The 20,532-nt window shown below is 35.2% G+C and overlaps 1 protein-coding gene across 3 annotated transcripts in view; it reads right to left on the reverse strand.

The window, feature by feature from the left end:
* Window positions 1-11,598, reverse strand: part of LOC121729268 (tyrosine-protein kinase transmembrane receptor Ror-like) — a 51,988-nt gene extending 40,390 nt beyond the window's left edge. For all 3 annotated transcript variants that reach the window (XR_006035941.1, XM_042117742.1, XM_042117731.1), the window contains exon 1: window positions 11,339-11,598. Coding sequence is in view for 2 of the 3 variants with exons in the window: in XM_042117742.1 (XP_041973676.1) it covers window positions 11,339-11,389 (51 nt within the window). In the remaining variant the exon portion in view is untranslated. The remainder of the gene's footprint in view (window positions 1-11,338) is intronic.
* Between the last annotated feature and the right edge of the window lie 8,934 nt (window positions 11,599-20,532).

A 20,532-nucleotide genomic window follows, 5' to 3' on the forward strand; every position in this document is an offset into this window, starting at 1 on the left:
GGCGTGAAACAGCGCTTCCGCTGTGTTTCGCCGAGTAAGTGAGTTTACCGGAGGCCCAATCCCCTACCCTTTTCCTTTTCCTACCCTCCCCTATTTCCTTCCGTACCCTCCCCTATTCCCTTCCGTACCCTCCCCTATTCCCTTCCCTACCCTCCCTTATTACCCCTTAGAAGGCCGGCAACGCACCTGCAGCTCTTCTGATGCTGCGAGTGTCCATGGGCGACGGAAGTTGCTTTCCATCAGGTGACCCGTTTGCTCGTTTGCCCCCTTATTTCATAAAAAAAAAAACTCCCAACAGTATATGGAAACAGCGGTGTATTCATTTACTACGGGTATCGCCTGTCAAAGCCAGCTTCGTCCAAGCGAATGCGAGAGTCGAATAAAATATTTCGATTCTTTAGAAAATATTCCATTGAAAATATTCTGTAAACCTTGTGCAAAGTTAGGGAAAATTCTTTGCTGGTGCATAAAGTACAAAGTGCTGCAGATTTTAATTGGGACTAAATTAAAAGAGATCTTTATTTTATTGCCGTCTAAAAAGCAAAACTATCGTCTACGCAGAAAAACTAAAGCTTGTTTTTGGAGTCTAAACTATTTTCTACGCAATACGGAATTATTAAACTAAAATCTAAAACTAGTTCATCCTCTATACCCTGTACAATATATAGGAAGACGTAATAATCCAGGATAAAATTATGAATACTATTATGCAGTCAAAAATAACTCTTAGATAGGATAAAATGTCACACTGCACACATAATGAAACCACAATATTAACGGCCTTTTTCTCATTTCCATCGATTTTGCCTGTTTCGTCTGATCTGCAGCTCGACTGATGCTACTTTTTCGTCGTAGTGTCAACATACATGAAGTATACACACGATCCACGAGGGCAAGACAATCGCAGTGAAGATGTCTGCGTTATCTGCGTTTATCGGTGGGACGTGACCCCGCTATCGCTCCGCCCGCCCAGCCCCGTGCTGCGGACTGCGGTGAACGAACAACGCTCTCCTCGCTTAGAGCAAGCGCTGGGTGCAGTCGACTATGCGAAATTTGAGGACCGCGTTCTGTGAATAGTTAGCTCAGAAAAGCATGCAGATTATGACTCTGAATGTTGCCAGGAGATGTATCGGTCCATTTATTTATTTTTTAAATCTTTTACATAAATTTTAACATTTTGTAATAAAATCGAAAAATGCTACTGGCAAGTGGCAACATTCAGAATCATAATTTGCATGATTTTCTGAGTTCCACCTATTCACTGAATGCGGTCCTCGCATTTTGCATACTCAACTGAATCCAGAAAACGCGCTACTCGCCTCGCTCGCTTGCCGAACTAAAACCATTCATTTAGAAATGCCCATCCGTCTGTTAATTTATTATAAGACCACCTTCGTTGCATCAGATAAAGTTTTTGTGTGAGAATATTATTATGATTAACGATTAATAATTTTTGTTATTAATAAAGGATTTAATTGAATATTCGATACCCACAAATCAAATTGTTTTAATTAAAATTGACATAACACAGAATGTAATTTACAGCTGTATGCCGTATGCTTTCTTTTTTTTTTTTTGTTACAATCATTACTTACGACGGTTTTACACGACTGTTCCAGAAGATGTACTGTATATTTGGCTAGAGTTTTTATTTGTCAGTAATAAGATCAAAGCGGTAAATTAGTTTAACAATTAGATCATAGATCTCCTAGCAAGAAATTTCAGGATCTTCTATTAATAATGTTATTGTTTAAGGTAAATGTTAGAATTTGACAAGTTCCAGGCGCGCCCGGCCCCGCACCTGAATCAATCTCTACCTGAAAATATGATTTTGGCATTTGACATGGTATCATCTTCTAACGTAAACATACAATAATTAAGTATTCGCTTTAAACCCGTGGAAATATATGAAAAGATCTTATCTTCCAAGCAAAGAGTTGCATTTAGTTTTGTCCACTAAAGTTGTCGTTTTAAAAGCTCTTTTAGATTTTAGATAGCGGCACAGAATGAAGATTGTTTTAGTCATTTAAGGCTTCAATTCTAAGGTATTGAAACGTCATGCACACGGTCTCATTGTTTGATAAAACCGGATGGCAAAGAAATGCGCACAATAAGGGTTGTTGTTCGAAGACTCCGCATGCGGTTATAAGGCGTGCTACCGGGGACGCCAGTAGATTGGTGTTACTGATACTCATTTAGGTTAGTATGAATTAATCCATACCTAATATTATAAATGCGATAGTGTGTCTGTCTGTCTGTTTGTTACCTCTTCACGCTCAAACCGCTGAACCGATTTGGCTAATAAAATTTGGCATGGAGATATTTTGAGTCACGGGAAAGGACATAGGATACTTTTTATCCCGGAAAAATGTACGGTTCCCGCGCGATAAACGAGTTTTGACGCAACGGAGTTGCGGGCGTCTTCTAGTTTGAACTTTTGAACTACTACATAATATTACGGCCGCAACTCCTACATTTAACTTCTTATTTTGTTTTACAAACAAATTTTCCCCGTTGTTTTACAACCGATAATACTTTAAAAGTTATAAAATAGCATTTAATTCAATGACTTCAATAATTTGAAACTAACGGTTCATAATATTTCTATTCCAATAACAAGATTCTGGGAATTACCAAAATTCTGTTGATAAGCACGCAGAGGTCAGAGTGTAAAGTCGGTTGTAGGTACATTAAAGGAGTAAATTCAGATAAAATTACTACGAACGTTGTTTTGCCACAAAAAGCTCATTATTATAAGCAGAAGGTCGTTAAATTACACACAAATAACACTAAATAACGGTACAAATTAGTAAAATCACCATACGCAGTAAAATAATGGAACATGGAATCCTCTTACGGTTCGTGTCATTATTATAAAATATTATCTATTCGTTGTACAAAAAATTCATATGAATATGGCAGACGTACACGTCCAGTTCGGGTCGACTCAATTTTTGTTTTTTGTTTTAATCTGTCGGTTATTATAACCCGACCAAATTGCGTAGCCCCACCTATACCTATGAATCAATTTCTCTCAAAAACGATGCTGACAGTATAGCTTTAGGAGGGGCCATGCTGGGCGACAGAGCGCCGGATAAAAAGGGGCGCTGAAGGCAAATAAAAGGGGTGCCAAATTTTTTCAATACTTTCAGCACCCTGGGCGCCGAAGAAATCTCGCCCAGGGCGCTGGTAGTGCTAAAACCGGCTCTGGATGTTGAAAAGATTAAACTCCTGTCAGTGTTAGGTTTATTTTCGTTACGGAATTTCTTGATTCGGTCGCCGCGCTCAAAGCCCGAGGTAAAAGCTATACAATAGCTTAAAAGCTTCAGAAACCTGGCAGCAGTCATGTACTTACGACTTGTACAAGAGGAAATGGTGGGCAGATCTAATTAATTGCATTAGTCAACTTAATGACGAGATTATATTTTAATGTCTCACTTAATGCCGTTTCGGAGGATTTCAAAACGGGCAACAAAGTTCCGATCGTGTTATATTTTACGACGTTATAAATTAAAAGCCTGTTTTATTTTAAATAAGTTTTGTCAGCAATGTCAAACTAAGGCTGCGTTCACACCAAACTGACAGACAGCGCTGACTAGGGCTGTAGCAAGCTCACTTTCTTAAGGCGAGGATAAAGCCCAATTTGTTATATCGTGACTCCCGGTTTACCTAGTTCCAATATAATAACGAAGTGTTAAAAAATATGAGATATAAAGCACAATATTCAAAATACCTTAAACCATAAACATTTTAATAAAACATAATACTTTGGCTGTAATTAATTTACAAACTTACCTCCGAAATAACTCTATTTCATCGAAATATAAGTATTAACTAGGATAATTGTACATTTTATTTGAATAAATTGTTAGTAAATCTATAATAAAAATTCTTTAACCGAACAATTTTGTTTCTTAATATTTATTTCCAAAGATATTTAAAAAAAACACGAAAAATAGAGAAGATCTGCCCGAACCTGTAGTTTTATGCTAAGCTAAAATTAATCTTATTGCGATGCGTATACGCTTGGTCTTTGGTTGTGTGCAAGGTTATCGTTTTTGATTGAGATTAATCCCCGCCTTAACGAAATACTTAATAGCTAAAAAGCTGTGTAATTACACACTTTTTAGCTATTAAGTATTTATAATATAATACTGTCGGTTAGGTATTAATGAAAAAGTGATATTAAGTTGGAAGTACTATAAACGGCATTAAACTCGCTAACTTTCGACGGCTGACAACCAGTTTGGCGTGAACGCAGCCTTATTACCAAAAGGGTTAGGCTACGTGTTTTATTACACTATTTTATTAGTGATTTTATTAGGTGGTACAGAATTTAACCTTTTTAATGAATGACCTATCTTTACATCAACTTATTATACTTTTAAATAAAAACGACAATAAAAACGTTTTACTTAGAAGCTGTATCTAATAAAATTTCTGTCTTTCAGATAACATTTGTGTAAACATAAGTACCGTATTATCTGTTTCGTTATTATTATGTTAATATAATCCGTATGTGTAGCATGTAGAGTATTGTAGGATATGTCTACGAAATATTAACTGTTAAATATTTTACACGTCTCCAAGGGAACTTTCGCCCTCTTTAGTTATTACTATACTAAATTAAAACCTTTAGCCTATACGACCTACGATTTTGAGATAGGCTACCTTGAATCTATATTATATTTTTGCTGCTATTATATTTTTACTAGCTATGCAAATATCAAATATAAAATATCAAATTCCCTGTCAAATTTTGTCGAAATCGCTCCAACTGTTTACGCGTGAACAAGTAACAAACATACAAACTCACAAACTTTCGCCTTTACAATATTAGTATGATTCCCATTAAGAGGATACACCAGAGGCGAGAGAAATTGAAAATAGGTATTTGAAAATGTATGTCTCACCAATCTCAAGTCTCCCACCGCAGAGCGCAATAGAGACAATACGACAAAAGTTCTAATAAAAGAACAGAAAATCTTCGATTCGTTGTCCGCTGATTCCTTCTCCAAAACTTAACCGATTTATGTACTTTTTTCATTAAGAATTAAAGCAAGGCTTAAACTGTGTTCCTATGTTTTATTTTTTTTGTATATTCTAGCCAGTTTTGTTTTCTAGGTGTTTGAACATAGAGGAAAATCTGGCCATTTTTTTGGGTTTTTGGACGTTCTTATCTTTTTTAATAATAAAATTATAAAGAAAACATAGGGACATACTAATAGTGGCCATAGATATTCAGGAAAAAAATTATAACTCTACCGGCATTATCCAGGGAGGAAACAGGGGATAACGTTTGTATGGAAAAACGGCGGTGTGGACTCCTCTTAAAGCGCTTATTACACTTGTGCACAGAGATAACTAAAAACCAAAAAATTAATTATAAACCAAAAAACATTTTGAAAAAAAGATTTTATTTAAATAGTCTAAAAAGAAGAATATTAGATTCTCCTTAAAAATTTTAACTATTAAGTTATAATCCTCAATATATTAAACAATTTGCATGATAATAAAAGCTTGTCGCGAGACTTAACAATCTATCAGTACTTACTTGATAAAATTAAAATAAAAATATAATATTAATTTACTCAGTTAAAACGTTATATAGAAATTGGTACTAGTTTATTTACAAATTTTATTATCATGCAAATTGTATAATATATTGAGGATTATAACTTAATAGTTAAAATTTTTAAGGAGAATCTAATATTCTTCTTTTAGACTATTTAAATAAAAGCTTTTTTTCAAAAAGTTTTTTGTTAACTAAGTACTTTTAGTTTTTTTATCGAAGCTGTTAGTAATATCCAGAATTCAGCTCTAAATTATTTAGTTATTAACTCGTCGAATAAAACTGTTTTGTGTATAGTTTCTTATTGTTTTAGCACACCGAGTAACACAGCTTGCCCCATTTTCTTTACGTGAACTTTTCTTATAATAATTCATGAATAATTACAAAAAAAAGAACATTAAATTTTAAAGCTCAAAAAAAATGGTACTTAAGTAAAGTTTTTTTAACAACTTTCTTTTGATAACAATAATATTTGCGAAGATTTTCATCTATTATAATTTATATTATAATATTTTAGTACCTAAATATATAAATCAGTCATGATGAAAAAACACTAGTTAAGCATTATTAAGTAGCTTATTTCTTTTTCTTTTTAAGTAAAAGTTAACATTATGGTACAAAAGACATCTTATAAAAAATTATGTTAAACTAAAATAACATTTGTACAAGAGAATTCAAACGCTAACAACTCACGCGACGTTCTTTACGCAGAAAATATTTCTACATCTACATACCTACTCGTAGCTAGATCAAAAAACTAACCTGGCATATTCCCAAAGTGTGTGACATACTTAGGTCAACCTACCGTATGTCAACGACCCAAGCAACGTGGAATCGCACGTACGTATTCCACATTAGATCTGATAAGGACTAGAAATATAATAGGGTAATTTATTACAATAAAGATAATGATCACCAACACTCGGTGAACATTAAGTGAGAGTTTCGACATTTTCCGCGGCGGGACATCCACTGAGCATCTGACGCGTCGCAAATCTATGAATTTATCTCGCGTGTACAGTCAAACAAATATCCGATATTCAAATGTTGGACCTTAATGTTAAAGTATAAGCTCTAAAAGTAGTCAACTTCATGTTTTATCGACCGTGCTTCATACGGCTATACCACAACTAACCAACCGCAGCATATCAGATTTATAAGAGCTTCATAACAATAATTTTATGATTATACTACATATAAGCCAAGTCGAATATGAATGCAATTCATTAGGTGTGGCTGGTGCTTGCAATCTTTTTACTATCGCTACCATCACATTTGAAAATCAGAAATCTGCTTATTTATTCCATGGAAATCTTTAATAAATATGATTTTCAAGATAATCTAACTTGTGCCTAGATACTGTTATTATAAATCTGAAAATGTTTGTTACCTTTTAAAGCTATTATACAGTTACAAAGTTCCTGTGTAGTGTGTGATACTTAAACGAATTATTGCTTAACCTATTCATAATAATAGTAGAGACCTAGAAAAAATCGAAATAGATCCAGCCTTTAAAAATATTTAACGAATAAGAATAAACAGTCACTTTAATCTCCAAATCTATAACTGAGTAGGTATTTGGTAAAACTGACAAGGAAATAGGTTAGCCAAACAAAACTCATAGTATTTACGTTAATCCTTCGGAAACTTTTTAAAACTTTAAGCTCTTAAAGGAATTTCCTAGCTTAGAATGCAATGTTAAGCTTTGATTATATTGTAGTTATTTTTTCTCTAAACATAAATTACTACTTATCACATTTTATCTCCCGAACATAATTTATATATTTTTTTTATAAACCGAAAATTTTCGGAGTTTCACAGTCAATGTAGGAGACTTATGTTCAAACCTCCATTTAATTACAGTTTACGTCTCTGAGTGCGTCAGTAGTAGATTTAATTTGAAGTTTTAACTTTAGACTTTTAGAGTAACAATAACAAAACAAATCCGTGTAGCGTGGCATCTCGGTTACTGCAAACACTGTATATAACAGCGATTACACGCAGATCGACGGTAATGTTGCACCGCGTCACCGTTTAAGTGTAACAAAGCCTTAATGGTTACCTTACCCGGCAATTCCAGCCTACGCCTCCACCCTAATCAATCCATAATAACCGATTGGAAAGTTCACTCTATCATTACTCTGTAATAGAAACATCGACTATCGAGAGCTTTAGCCAAACAACTGTTGGATTTCTTTGTGTTGTAATTTCAAGCCATCGTCATGCTCATCAAATAATATCTAGATTTAAATAAAATGTTTAAATAATAGGTATATAATATTTGGCTTACTGTGATTCGTTTGATTTTATCGGATTTAAATGACAGCTAATAGCAGTTATTAAAAAACCATTTCTTCTCAAACTATTGCTATCGTTTATAATTAGTTTTACTTATATTCGTTGGTTTTTTCTTTATTTATTTTTATAACAATAGATGTTGATTGTTACACATTGTATACGCCCGTGGGCAGCCTCCCAGCAGGTAGGTGTGAATCACGATTATTCACTTAAAAAACCAGTCGATAATTGTTCGACAAACAGAATTCGTTAAAATCTGATTGCAGTATATTTTGTTAGCCGCCAATTAATACCTGTTTGTTCTTCGTATTGTCAATTAATCGTTTTAGTTTAAAATTCTAACGTTCTGTAGAAGTAAATTATAGAAAGAGTATGTTACAAAAAGTTATAATATAACACAACTCGGAAATTTCAGTTCAGATCTTGGTTTTACTTAGTAAAAGAAAAAAGAATATCCAACCTTCTACTTTTTTGGAAGTAGGTTAAAAGGTAGAAAAATAGCACAACAATTTTGGTAAAGCTGAGTAACTATTTAGAAATCTGTGAAAAAACCTCGTTATTAACGTTAACGGAAAAGAAATCTGGACATTTTCATAATTGCATTGTCAAGACTTTTAATCCTTCGATATTCCACCATGTGGCTGAAAGTCAGTCTCTCAGAAGCTAAGAGGCAGACTTTCAGCCACATGGTGGACTGGTATGATCAAAGAAATAGCAGTAAATGGTATAAATCAACCACCGAAGAATGAATTTCTAGGCCCAAATATACTAGGAGAGCCGATCCTACGTAAAGTGGGAAAGAGCTAAGAAGAAGATTTAGCGGCAACATGGTCAATATTACACATGTGAAGGTTTTCATTACATCTGCACATTTATGATCTGCTTTTAGCTCAATTTACGGATGTGAAACCGCAGTAGTATGTGGATCAGTAAACTGTATGTGGTGGGACTTTCCTGTGCAAACAGCACGTCATATGCTCCAGGCTTTCACCAATTAGCCTAGACCTGACATGGACTTTTTTGGTGTAAATTTGATGGAAACGAGTGGTGATAATCCTAACTAGAACTTGTATTTTATGGTGATTGGCTATGATGTAAGCGTTTAACTTTAGAGATAAAATCAAATACTCGTTAATTTGTCAGTCAGTTTACTTTACGAGACAAAACAAGACAAATATTATATTTTTGGCTGAGAATTAAATATTATATTCAATCGTAAGCAAGTTTTCGGAAACGTAGCACCTCCATCGTGGGTATCGCAGACACAATAGAAAAAACAAAATGAATTAATTTATTAATAGTTAATTAATTACATTCAGTTAATTAATTCGGAAAAAGATTTTTGAGGCATCCAATGCAGAATTTGAATCAATACGAAAAACTTATTAAAAGGAAAAGAAATATTTTTCACGGAAACCAGTAGTAGTTCTTCTAAAAAGTCATCAGCCGTTTTGGGCTTCTGGCTTATCAATGAATATTATTTTATGGAAATGAAATTAATCATATTGTATAAATGTATTAGTCAATGGTATAACTATTATTAATCAGATTGTGATAATTGATTATAATAATTAGTTAATCTTAAATCATATTTATTGTACGCAAAATCTACTCTTGTACAAAATTTTAGCGCGCAGTTTGAGCGCGGTGTGAGCCTGAAGAGGTAACAGACAGACAGACAGACAGACAGACTGACACAATTTCGCATTTGCAATATTAGTATTAGTATGGATACATTTTTTTTGTTGGAAAACCGGACGATCAGACGGACGGACAGACCGAAATTATAAGGGTTCCTTGTTAAAAACGGAACATTTATAACGTAATAAATAATAATATATTATATATATCAGTCTACATGTCTTTGTCCTCTAGTTCCCTACTTGTTCTCTACTACACATTTTTTATAGTTACTATAATAATTATATTATTAACTATTAATAATTTATATACTTACTATAATTTCAATTTTATAGTCCGAAGGAAATTATTATAACAATAATTGTTATTGCTTTACTTTGGAAGTAAAAAAACGGATTGGAATTTTCGTAAAATGTAGAGCGATGTAACTGAGATATATTTACTCAACCATATAAATAAATATCATATGAATTAATTGATGAACGAAAAAAAAAAAGTGTTACAAGTGCAAATACTCCTTTATGTAACAGGATACTTATCAGAGTATCAGCCATAACGCGGCCACTAGAATGTCTGTATAAATGATTTATTTATGATCGTGGGACATACGATGACGTGCAAATCAGCGAACGGAAATGACGCACGAAGGTTTCTATTACTGGGGGACGGAACCCAAAATTTGTCTGACACCATGAGCACGTCACGCGAAAATTACACGCGCGGCCCGTAGAGTTTACACCGGGCACCGACATACGCGTGTTTTCTTGCGTACTCCTAGTCCAGTGCCCACTGCGCCAATTGCCAATTCTCACTAATATTATAAATGAGAAACTGTGTCGATCTCCCTGTTATACTATGCCTGTGACCTCTTCACCATTCTTCACGCTATGAAGCTATTAATATGACATTTGGTGTGGAGATACTTTGATACGGGAAAGAAAACGGGAAAGTTTTTGTTGCGAAAAATGATGATTAAAAAATAATATATTTATTATTCTACAGTCTGCTTCAAAAGGTTAACCGTTAACGCACAATAATTATGGGAGTTGTGGCCACGTAGCTGCTCTACATCGTAGCAGCTGTTTGTATATATTCTAGTGTTCATATTATATTATGTAAGAACTTATGGAAATTAATAATTTTTTTCTATAACTTCTAAGTTAATACCTAAATAAGTAATGACATCTTTCTCATAAATTATAAAATTATCAAGCATTAAATGCGAAAGAAAACTAATTCGTCGCGAATTTTCTTTAATTTCCCGTTATCTTATGGAAAACATTTACTTAATAGAGCCATTGTTTTCCGTAATTATAATATTGTTACGGTAATTAGTAATTACTTAAAACTGTTACAATATAGTACAACATTACTAATTACTTTAATGTAGGCAGCGACGACAGCAGCTCTAACAGATTAAGGTAGAGTATCGCTATACATTATTGTTTTTCCTAATTACTGCATAATATGTTATAGGATTTATCTTTTCTTTATTTTACTAATGAAAACAATTTATCCGTTATAGTTTTAGATAATAAAAAAACAAACTACCCGCACTTTTATCGAAAACAGAGATTAAAAAGTTTTTACTTTCTACTCCAAAAGCTTTCAAATATTGTTATACTTATCTAATACCTATAGTTAAGATATAAAACTTTTAAAGCAAATAAGTTTTAGGAGATATAAGTACATCATTCAACAAGTGTTAACAATACTACTATATCACTCAACTAGTTTCTTCAGCAGTAGAAAAACCTAGAAAAATCTCTTTTTACCGGTCTACAATAAATTATATATTTTGCAGGTCCCAATTTTTTATAAGCTCACCTTTCGCTTCCGATTAGGCCGTTTCTCGGTTTGATTCCTCCTGACGTTCATCGTTTCATATTATCACGTCGCGCGTCTGTATCACAACACTAATTTATCCTTCCAAAAATAAGAGCACTTCACTAGCACTGGAGAGTCTGGCGCGAGTCATGTTGCTTGAGTTGCGGGACACGCGGGAGTTACGGGACAAGCGGGAGTTGCGGGACACGCGGGTCTTGCGGGACACGCGGGATGTGCGGGATGCGTCTCTCCGCGGCATCACGCTGTGTCGGAGTGGCGGTCGGCCGCCGCGCCGCGCCGAGCGCCGGCCCGCGCCGCTCGCTACATTTAATTACTATTTACCCCTATTTACTAAACACTATTTACTGTTCCCATAACGTGGATACAAATATTTGGCCGAATCTTTGATTAGTCATAATAATTAGGTTTGCACCTAATTAACAAGTTTTGAACTTAGACAAGCATTTCCAAGTACGATATATTTTGAAATAGAGTTAACTTTACTTACCACCGTACTCAGAGACATTTAATTATCAAACCTTCAATTTCATGAAGAGTTTGACAGATAACGTATGGGGCTTATGTCAAAATTTTGAATTAATTACATTTAGCCCCAATTTCACCAACGACTGTTAAAGTTAACGCTCGAATTAGTATCATGTTACCTCTTTCATTTTTCTTATGAATGAAAGAGAAGACATGACATTTTAACAAGCTGTTAACACTAACATACGTTGGTGAAATTGGGGCTTAAGCTTTTAAGTAATAAATTTAATGTTCCACTATGAGTAACAGACAACAGTTAATAATAGTATGTTTTTGCAAGTTTAACATATTTTACAAAATCGTTAATTGCATACCAATGGTTCCGTACTGTAATTGAGTGTAAACAAGATGTAAACAAATAACGATTTACAAATCGTTTGCAAACGGTTTCCATGAATATTTTGTTTATGGAACATTTTTAACGTTTCAATCAAGAATACGATCACAAAAGCAAAAATCAACCAAGTACGTGTAGACCATACATAGAATAGGATTCAGTAGGCATTCCAATTAACTCTATTTATTTACGAACAGTGAAGTGAACTTATTTACGAAAAGTAAGTGAAGTTACAGTGAAGTCTTAGGGCCAGGCAACAACACTGCGTTGCGACTTGCGGCATCCTATTGCAACAACAACCCTTGTTGAGCAATGTAGATTTTGACTTGGCCCCATAACTTCTAAGCTATGAAGGTAATAATGGCTTTGTTGTTAGGACTATCATAAATTGGATGGTACACGATATACGAATGGATATGAACGAAACTGAAAAGGCCGCGACTGAACTGCAGAACTCAGTAGACTGTACATTGTACACACCTACCACTTCTGTGGTCCGTGCATCTACAACCTCCCTTCCTTCATTATCTTCTGGTACTGGTCTGGACACTATTTAGTATTTACCAAGCCGAAATGAGGGCGATATGAAAAACAGTACGACAATTCACATGATTACCCTACACACGCTCATGTTGCTCAGTTATCATAGTGGAAACAATGATATGTTATTAACTTATTACTAAGTAAAAAATATAAAAGCAATACAAAATTTTGGCTATGACAATTTTCAGCAGCCATTTCGGGTTTTGAGCTGATCACAGCAACAAGAATGTAGAGTAGTCGCTTTATATTCGCTTCTCCTTTTTAAAGATATTTTTAGTACTTAATGCAACTATTTTCAAAGTGTGCTCCGCAGAACCCTGGGCTGGGGCTCCGCAAATACCTTGCAGGGGCTCCGCGAACGATACATAAATTATTGTATTTAGAAATATCAGCAGACACCAGCATAGAGGCAATAATTGATTCATTCAAAGACAAAATTTTTGAGGATTCGCCAATAATGTAATTTCTGAGGGTTCCGCCAAAAAATTGAAAACAACTGCATTAATGGATCCAATATGTAATAAACAGACGAACGTATAACCTCCTTCTTTTAGGAAGTCGGTTCAAAATCATAACTATTATCATGAAGCTCTTCAATGTATCGAGCATGGATCAAACTTCAAGTAGTAGTAGTTAACTTCCCAAGTAAACTCTACTTGTAGAGATGATATACGTTATTATACCCTCTTTCTAATTAAGTCTGCTGTCTTTATATATCCTGTGATTTTGCCAGTGCCAGACTCAGACAAAGATACCTTGTATAGTTTTTGGCCATGTAATATAATAATAAAAGTATAATAATTATTAATTATAATACCCCCCCCCCCCCCCCACCGGTTTCGGTGACGGTGGCCGGTTTCATTGAAACCAGGCCAGGTACAGGTACAGAAGTAATTTTATAGTGCCCAAGTGTGTGCGCAGTACACAAGAGCACTTTCTATTCCTTTACTCTCATAACCCAGTGGGACGGAAGACCGACACGACTGGCGAGAGATCAGGCGCAGGACCGACTTTTTACATGCCCATCCGACGCATGGATCATCTTATTTGTCAGACAATCAGGTGATCAGCCTGCAATGTCCTAACCAAACTTGGAAATAATACGTTTCCAACGCGGGAATCGAACCCTTGACCTCCGAGTCAAGAGCCACGCTCTTAACCACTGGAATAATATGTCCTAAACTAATACTTACACTGTTTTATTAATTAATAAAACCTGCTTCTTGCATCTACCTTTGTAACTATACAAATCCGCAATGTCATTTTTTGTTGCAAACATTTTAAGCTGCGTAATAAATCACTGATGTAAGATAGAGCTTTACCTCAAGTTTTTTGTCATATAACCGGTATATTGAGACATTAAATAAAATAGTAAAATAATTGATCATTTTTTGCTTTCCAGTATAATGATCAGCATTTTATACTCTTTTTAAAAAATCCGTCCAGAACAGAGTGTGTTCTTAAAAGGCCGACAACGCACTTGCAACTCTTCTGATGTTGCGAGTATCCATGGGCGACGCCATCAGCTGTGGCTTATTTTATTTGTGAAAAAAACACTTTAAATTCGATTATTACAATTTACAACTGGTGTAGTGTCTAATGCGGAATGTCTATGTAGAGTTTCTAATGAGAAACATAATAAGTATTAATTTATTGGAAACTCAATTTTTTAAATCTATACATCTATACATATAAATAAAATTGGAGTGTCTGTTTGTAATATTAAAATAACCGTTTTTTACTACATGCATATGAATATTGAGACGGTACTTACACCAAAATAATAATTTTTAGAATGTTTGTCTGTCTGTATGTCTGTCTGTTTGTTCCGGCTAATCTCCGAAATGGCTGGACCGATTTCGACGGGACTTTTATTGGCAGATAGCTGATGTAATAAGGAGTAACTTAGGCTAATTTTTAACCGACTTCCAAAAAGGAGGAGAATATTTTTTTACTTTTTTATTTTTACCTATGTATTTTACATTTTGTTGACGCGGACGAAGTCGCGGGTAACAGCTAGTTTATATATAAAAGAAAACATGACATCTTAAAAAGTGTGCGAAACACTCTGTTTATCGGGTTGTTTTACATAATGCCGTTTAAACGCAATCAAAATCAGAGCAGTAATGGCTAATGGAGGGACGATGACGATTTTCACTTAAAGCGACTCGGGCTGATAACTATTGGTACTCGCACATTGTGATGAGCGCAGCGGAGCGGGCCGCATTATTCATGCAAGTTGAAAGACCGAAAACGCGATGGGTCATACAACACTGTAAAACTGCGGCCCACCCCGCTGCGACCCTTCACAATGTGCGCGTACCTTAAAAGGTAATGAATATAAGCGAGCTGTAATAACATAACGTCGCCACGACTCGACGGCCGCATACAAATTGTCCGTACATTTAGTTTGCACTCACTTTATGTTTACGCGTTTATAACTGCTTTAATGGCAAATATTGCGAAAATTGTATTTTACAGCTTCGGCTACTTTGTTTGATGTTCGAATTTTATTACATTTCATCTTATTGGATCTTCGAAAAGTAGTTTTATACTGTTAGTACACCCTGCACTGTTTTTTTTTACGTAGTTCTGTATTGCTATTCTACACTACACTATCTATCGTTCCCTTTCTTTCTGTATTTTGAAATTATAAATAATCGGCCAAGTGCGAGTCGGACTCGCGCACGAAGGATTCCGTACCGTTATAGAGCGAAAATAATGAAAAAATTGTGTTTTTTGTTTGGGAGCCCCCCTTAATTATTTATTTTATTTTAATTTTATTATTTAAAAAGTACACACATAATTGAGGATTTTCTGAAAATTTCAAGTGTCTATATATGGCAACATATAGATATGGATAACGAGCCAAAAAGACCAAAAAATAACGTTTGTTGTATTGGCGCCCCCCTTAAATATTAACTTTGTTTTATTTTTAGTATTTATTGTTATAGCGGCACCAGAAATACATAATCTGTGAAAATTTCAGAAGCCTAGCTATAGCGGTTCTTGAGTTACAGCCTTTTCCCCTTTGGGTACGGAATTCTAAAAATTGCAGAATAAACAATTTATCTTTCTATTACAGAATAGAATTAAAACTTTGCATATAATATATTATGCATATTTTCGATAGGTACCTGCCACCTTTAAAAATTTTGATATTCATAAAGGACTGTTTATTTTTAATTCTTTATTCAATTTTAGTATTTCGTTGTTGTTAAGGCACAATTCTTTGTAAAGAATTGCTTGCTTAATATCAAAAGGTTTCAATACATTTTCTTAATTCGTTCTGTATGTCCACTTAGTTTGAAGAATAACAATTACAATTTAAGGCACCTTCGTATAGGGTGAAGCCAAACGAGCGTAATTTGTGAGTTGTGAGTCGCAGAATTTCGGCTGGCAGAAATTCTGCTGCATTCAGTTTCATACAAAAGTCCTGTTTGATTCACACGAGCGTAATTTTGTGAGTCATGAGTCATGATTTGTATGAAAAGATATTTACGCGGCAGAAATTCTGCGACTCACGATTCCCAAAATTACGTTTGGCTTCACCCTAATTCTTATTCGGATGATCGACCAAGGGTTTTTAGTTATTTACCAGTTCATTTACCTACTTATACAAATACTTGTAACATATTTTATTGGTAATAAACTTCAATGATCTTTGGCTTTTATGTTTCAAGCGATATCTCTTAGCTGTACGGACAAAAATACTGGTAATGTTCAATATAAATAAATAATAAATATTGACCCAAAATATTATTATTTTTTATCGTCCAGGCTCCAGACGTTTCTTTGAATTTGGGTATTTCCGTAGTGCGAATTTGGTAATTATTATAATATTTATCTCGACTGTCCGAAGTTTATTTTGTTTTCATTATTTAATTTATCATATACTTTATATTTTATGACCAATTAGTTATAATAATTTTTATAGTTCTAAGAAGTTCTAAGTTCAATGAAAGTTGTAAGAAGTTAAAGACGGTACAAATTACACTTAAACTCAATTTAATTTAGAAAAATTGAGTTTTAGTTGCACGTAGTAACTAGTAAATACAAGCGAGACTTTGTAGACTTACCGCCGTCCGCCGTACCACAGTATAGCAATATTAGTATATGTCATATTGCTATACTGTGGCCGTACTCAAAGACATTTAATTATGATTAACCTTCAATGAAATGAAGATTTTGGCGTAAAATAATATGTTACATGCAGTATGAGGCTATAACACTGACCTCTATAATACACTGGACAGGCGATCGCTATCAATAAAATATTCCTATTTGAAAGTCGCCATATTGGCGCTGATAGCTATGTGAAAGCAGTAGTGAGTGTATTTGGAACTACTATTTTGCAAATGGCGGTTGTCATTTCCTATATAAATTAGTTCACAGTACGCTCACCGCGGCGCTTCAAATCGGCATAAGAAATAGCTGTCATTTTGTACGGCATAGCCTGTCCAGTGTATTATAGAGGTCAGTGGGCTATAATATGTCAATTTTTTTATTAATCTACGCGAGCGAAAAACTTTGGATTCCTATAATTCCCCTTTAACGAAAAATGCGGAAATGTAGGTGATTGAAATTTTGCACATAGTTTATGTGGTGAAGGAGAGCATCGAGCTAATATTATTTTGAAGTTATGCTTTTATCATACATTTTTGTAACAAATAAAACATTACACACACTACAACACACACTAGGAGATTTTGATTGACAAGCCTATACACACGAATTGTACTCTTTTATTTATGGTTGAAGTCTGTTGTCAAATTGAGAATAGATTTGTTTTTTTTTTACTGAATCTTAAAATATACGGTTAGACAATTAATACACGGCCAGTCTGTGATCATTTGACTGTATTAATCTGAGACTGTCGCAAAATTTGTGTCTAAAAATAATAAAGCATAAAGTTAATATTATACCTAACGGAATAGAGCAACAATCTCGAGCTGTCAAACGAAACCGAAATTAGTTTACATCTGTGTGTAAAAATATGTGTACGAATAGGTACACTTACACAAGCATGATTGAACATGAATTCTATTAGATTAAATTACCAACGTGCCTTTAAGTGCCGACTGGACGTCAAAAAAAGAGTTATGCTGTCATGTATCACACGTCTCTTTTTACCACGCAGTGTTACTGATAGTGACATCTCACTTGCTCAGGCCTTTATTTCTCTATTCCGCTAGATATATTTTACTTTATGCTTTACTTTATGTAATTATCTCAATAATATTTTGACAATAGAATAGAAAAGCGTTGAAATTTGAAACTTAGGTATAATTTAATATTTTTTTTTGAGGTCGAATTTCGACCATTGGGCAATGTGTAGTTACATTTAACTCTACTAACACTCTGACTGCGGCAGTTAAGTAAGTATTAAAAGTATTTAATACGATAACGATTTTTAATTTATAATCAATTCTGGTTTTGTTCGTCGAATCCACAATTATAGGAGGCTAGCCCGGCGAGAAGAACCGGCGTAAGGCTTTTTCCACACGGCGCCGCAGCGGCAGCCTTTTTCGCCGCCGCGGTGCCTCAGAACCTGCGGTGTCTCCACTGCAGGTTCTGCGGCGCGATCATGGGTCCGACTAGTATCGTATGTTTGTTAAAAACTGCGGCATCGCCGCGCCGTGGCAAAAGCGCTTATATTCCACTTGTCCTATTTAGAAGTCCTAGTTAGGATCCTAAAAAGGAGACAAATTAGAAGCTTCTTATTCCACTTGTCCTAATTTAGTGACTAAATCGGTTGTCATTTTGGTCAGACGTCTTCTTAATGGCTCCAGTTCTGTCAAAGCAACAAAAAATTGGTCGCCGCCGCCGCGTCGTATGAAATGGGCCCATAGAATTAATACAAGGATGAGTATGCAGCGGCGCAGCGCGGCTGCGGTGACGGTGCCGCTGCCGCTGCGGCGCGTGTTTAAACACGCTAAGATAAACTCGCGATACACTGAAAATGTAGTTCGTGTAGCAACAAAATAATTTACATACTTACATTTAAACAATAGTTTACAGCTAGTGACGGAACAAAGAACGTTGATCTATTTTCCTATAATTTATGTTACAATTCGGAAATATTTTTCAAATGTAATAAAATGTTCGAACGCATATTGTTTTCTCATCCACCCACGGTTATTATTGCGATTTGCGAATCGTAACTGTCCGCTTTTGTTTATGCTTTGCTTTCAAGTTTTTAACATCAATCACGCTAGCTCACAGGCCACAGCGATACACGAGTACCTACCGTGTCTCGTTGAAAATATCACTTTTGGACGTGGCATGTCGAGGTGCAAAACATGTCACCTGAAAGGCTTCATTTTTGTTCTGACTTCTGAGGTCGTTTTTATTAGGGTTCTGTACCCAAAGGGTGAAAACGGGACCCTATTACTAAGATGTCTGTCCGTCCGTCCGTCCATCCATCCGTTCGTCCGTCTGTCTGTCTGTCTCCAAGATGAACTCAAGAACCGCTATCTGTAACCGCAATCTGTAAAAATTCAGAAGTCTAGCTTCTGAATTTTTTACAGATTGTGTAATGTGTATATCTGTTGCCGCTATAACAACAAATACTGAACTTTTTTTGGTAAACAATACAAACAAAACTAAAGAATTAAAAACATTTCAACACCTTTACCAATAGGTGCTTAAGGGGGGCTCCCATACAAAAAAACGTGATTTTTGGCCTTTTTTGCTTGTAATCAATAATGGTAACAGCTAGGCACTTGAAATTTTCACAAAATCTTTAATTATATTTGTACTTTAATAATTGAAATTATAATTAAAATTTAATAATTGATATTAAAATTTAAAAAAAGTAAATATCGCTCATACAAAAAACACAATATTTTTTCGTCTACTTTCGCTCTGTACTGGTACGGAACCCTTCATGCGCGAGTCCGACTCGCACTTGGCTGATTTTTAAATGCAACGTACCTACATACAAAAAGTTGTATTTTAAATGATTTTGGAATAAATGAGCATTGTAATGATAATGATCACGGCCCACACCCAAAACAGCCTTCTTATACTCTATTAAAGTTTTCTATCAAGTACACGTCGTAGCTCGTAGGGCGTCCAGATTTTTAAAATCATTCGCTCAAAATATAAACGGAAGATCGAATAAAAAGTAAGGAAGTACTTCCGTTACTTGTTCAAAGTTTAATCGAATATTGGAGGAACTTTGACGCGGCGTAAACATCTCCGTGGCAAGTAAGTCCAACTGTTATATCCTGCGGATACTCCCGAGAGGAATCCAGCTTCCTGCGAGATTGAACCCGTGACCTTCGAGTATTTCTACGAACTGAGATTTCATTGTTTAATTGATTCCAGTAGTCTGTAGTCGGTCCAATTTTGATGAAATTTAACACAGTTTAAGTAGACAAGGATCTATGATCTAGGATATTATTATTGCAATAAAATGGACATGGCCAGGATGCCAGTGCCAAGACGTATCTCCGCGCTTAGAATAAAGCATAATGGCATGCCACCCGAGCTGAAATGCGACTATCCTGTCGAGCGTCGAACGAGCAAACGGGTCACCTGAAAGCAACTTCCGTCGCCTATGGACACTCGCAGCATCAGAAGAGCTGCAGGTGCGTTGCCGGCCTTTTAAGAGGGAATAAGGTAATAGGGGAGGGTAGGGAAGGGAAAAGAGTAGGGGATTGGGCCTCCGGTAAACTCACTCACTCGGCGAAACACAGCGCAAGCGCTGTTTCACGCCGGTTTTCTGTGAGCCCGTGGTATTTCTCCGGTCGAGCCGGCCCAT

The sequence above is a fragment of the Aricia agestis genome, chromosome 1, assembly GCF_905147365.1.
Source record: "Aricia agestis chromosome 1, ilAriAges1.1, whole genome shotgun sequence".
Classification (NCBI taxonomy): domain Eukaryota; kingdom Metazoa; phylum Arthropoda; class Insecta; order Lepidoptera; family Lycaenidae; genus Aricia; species Aricia agestis.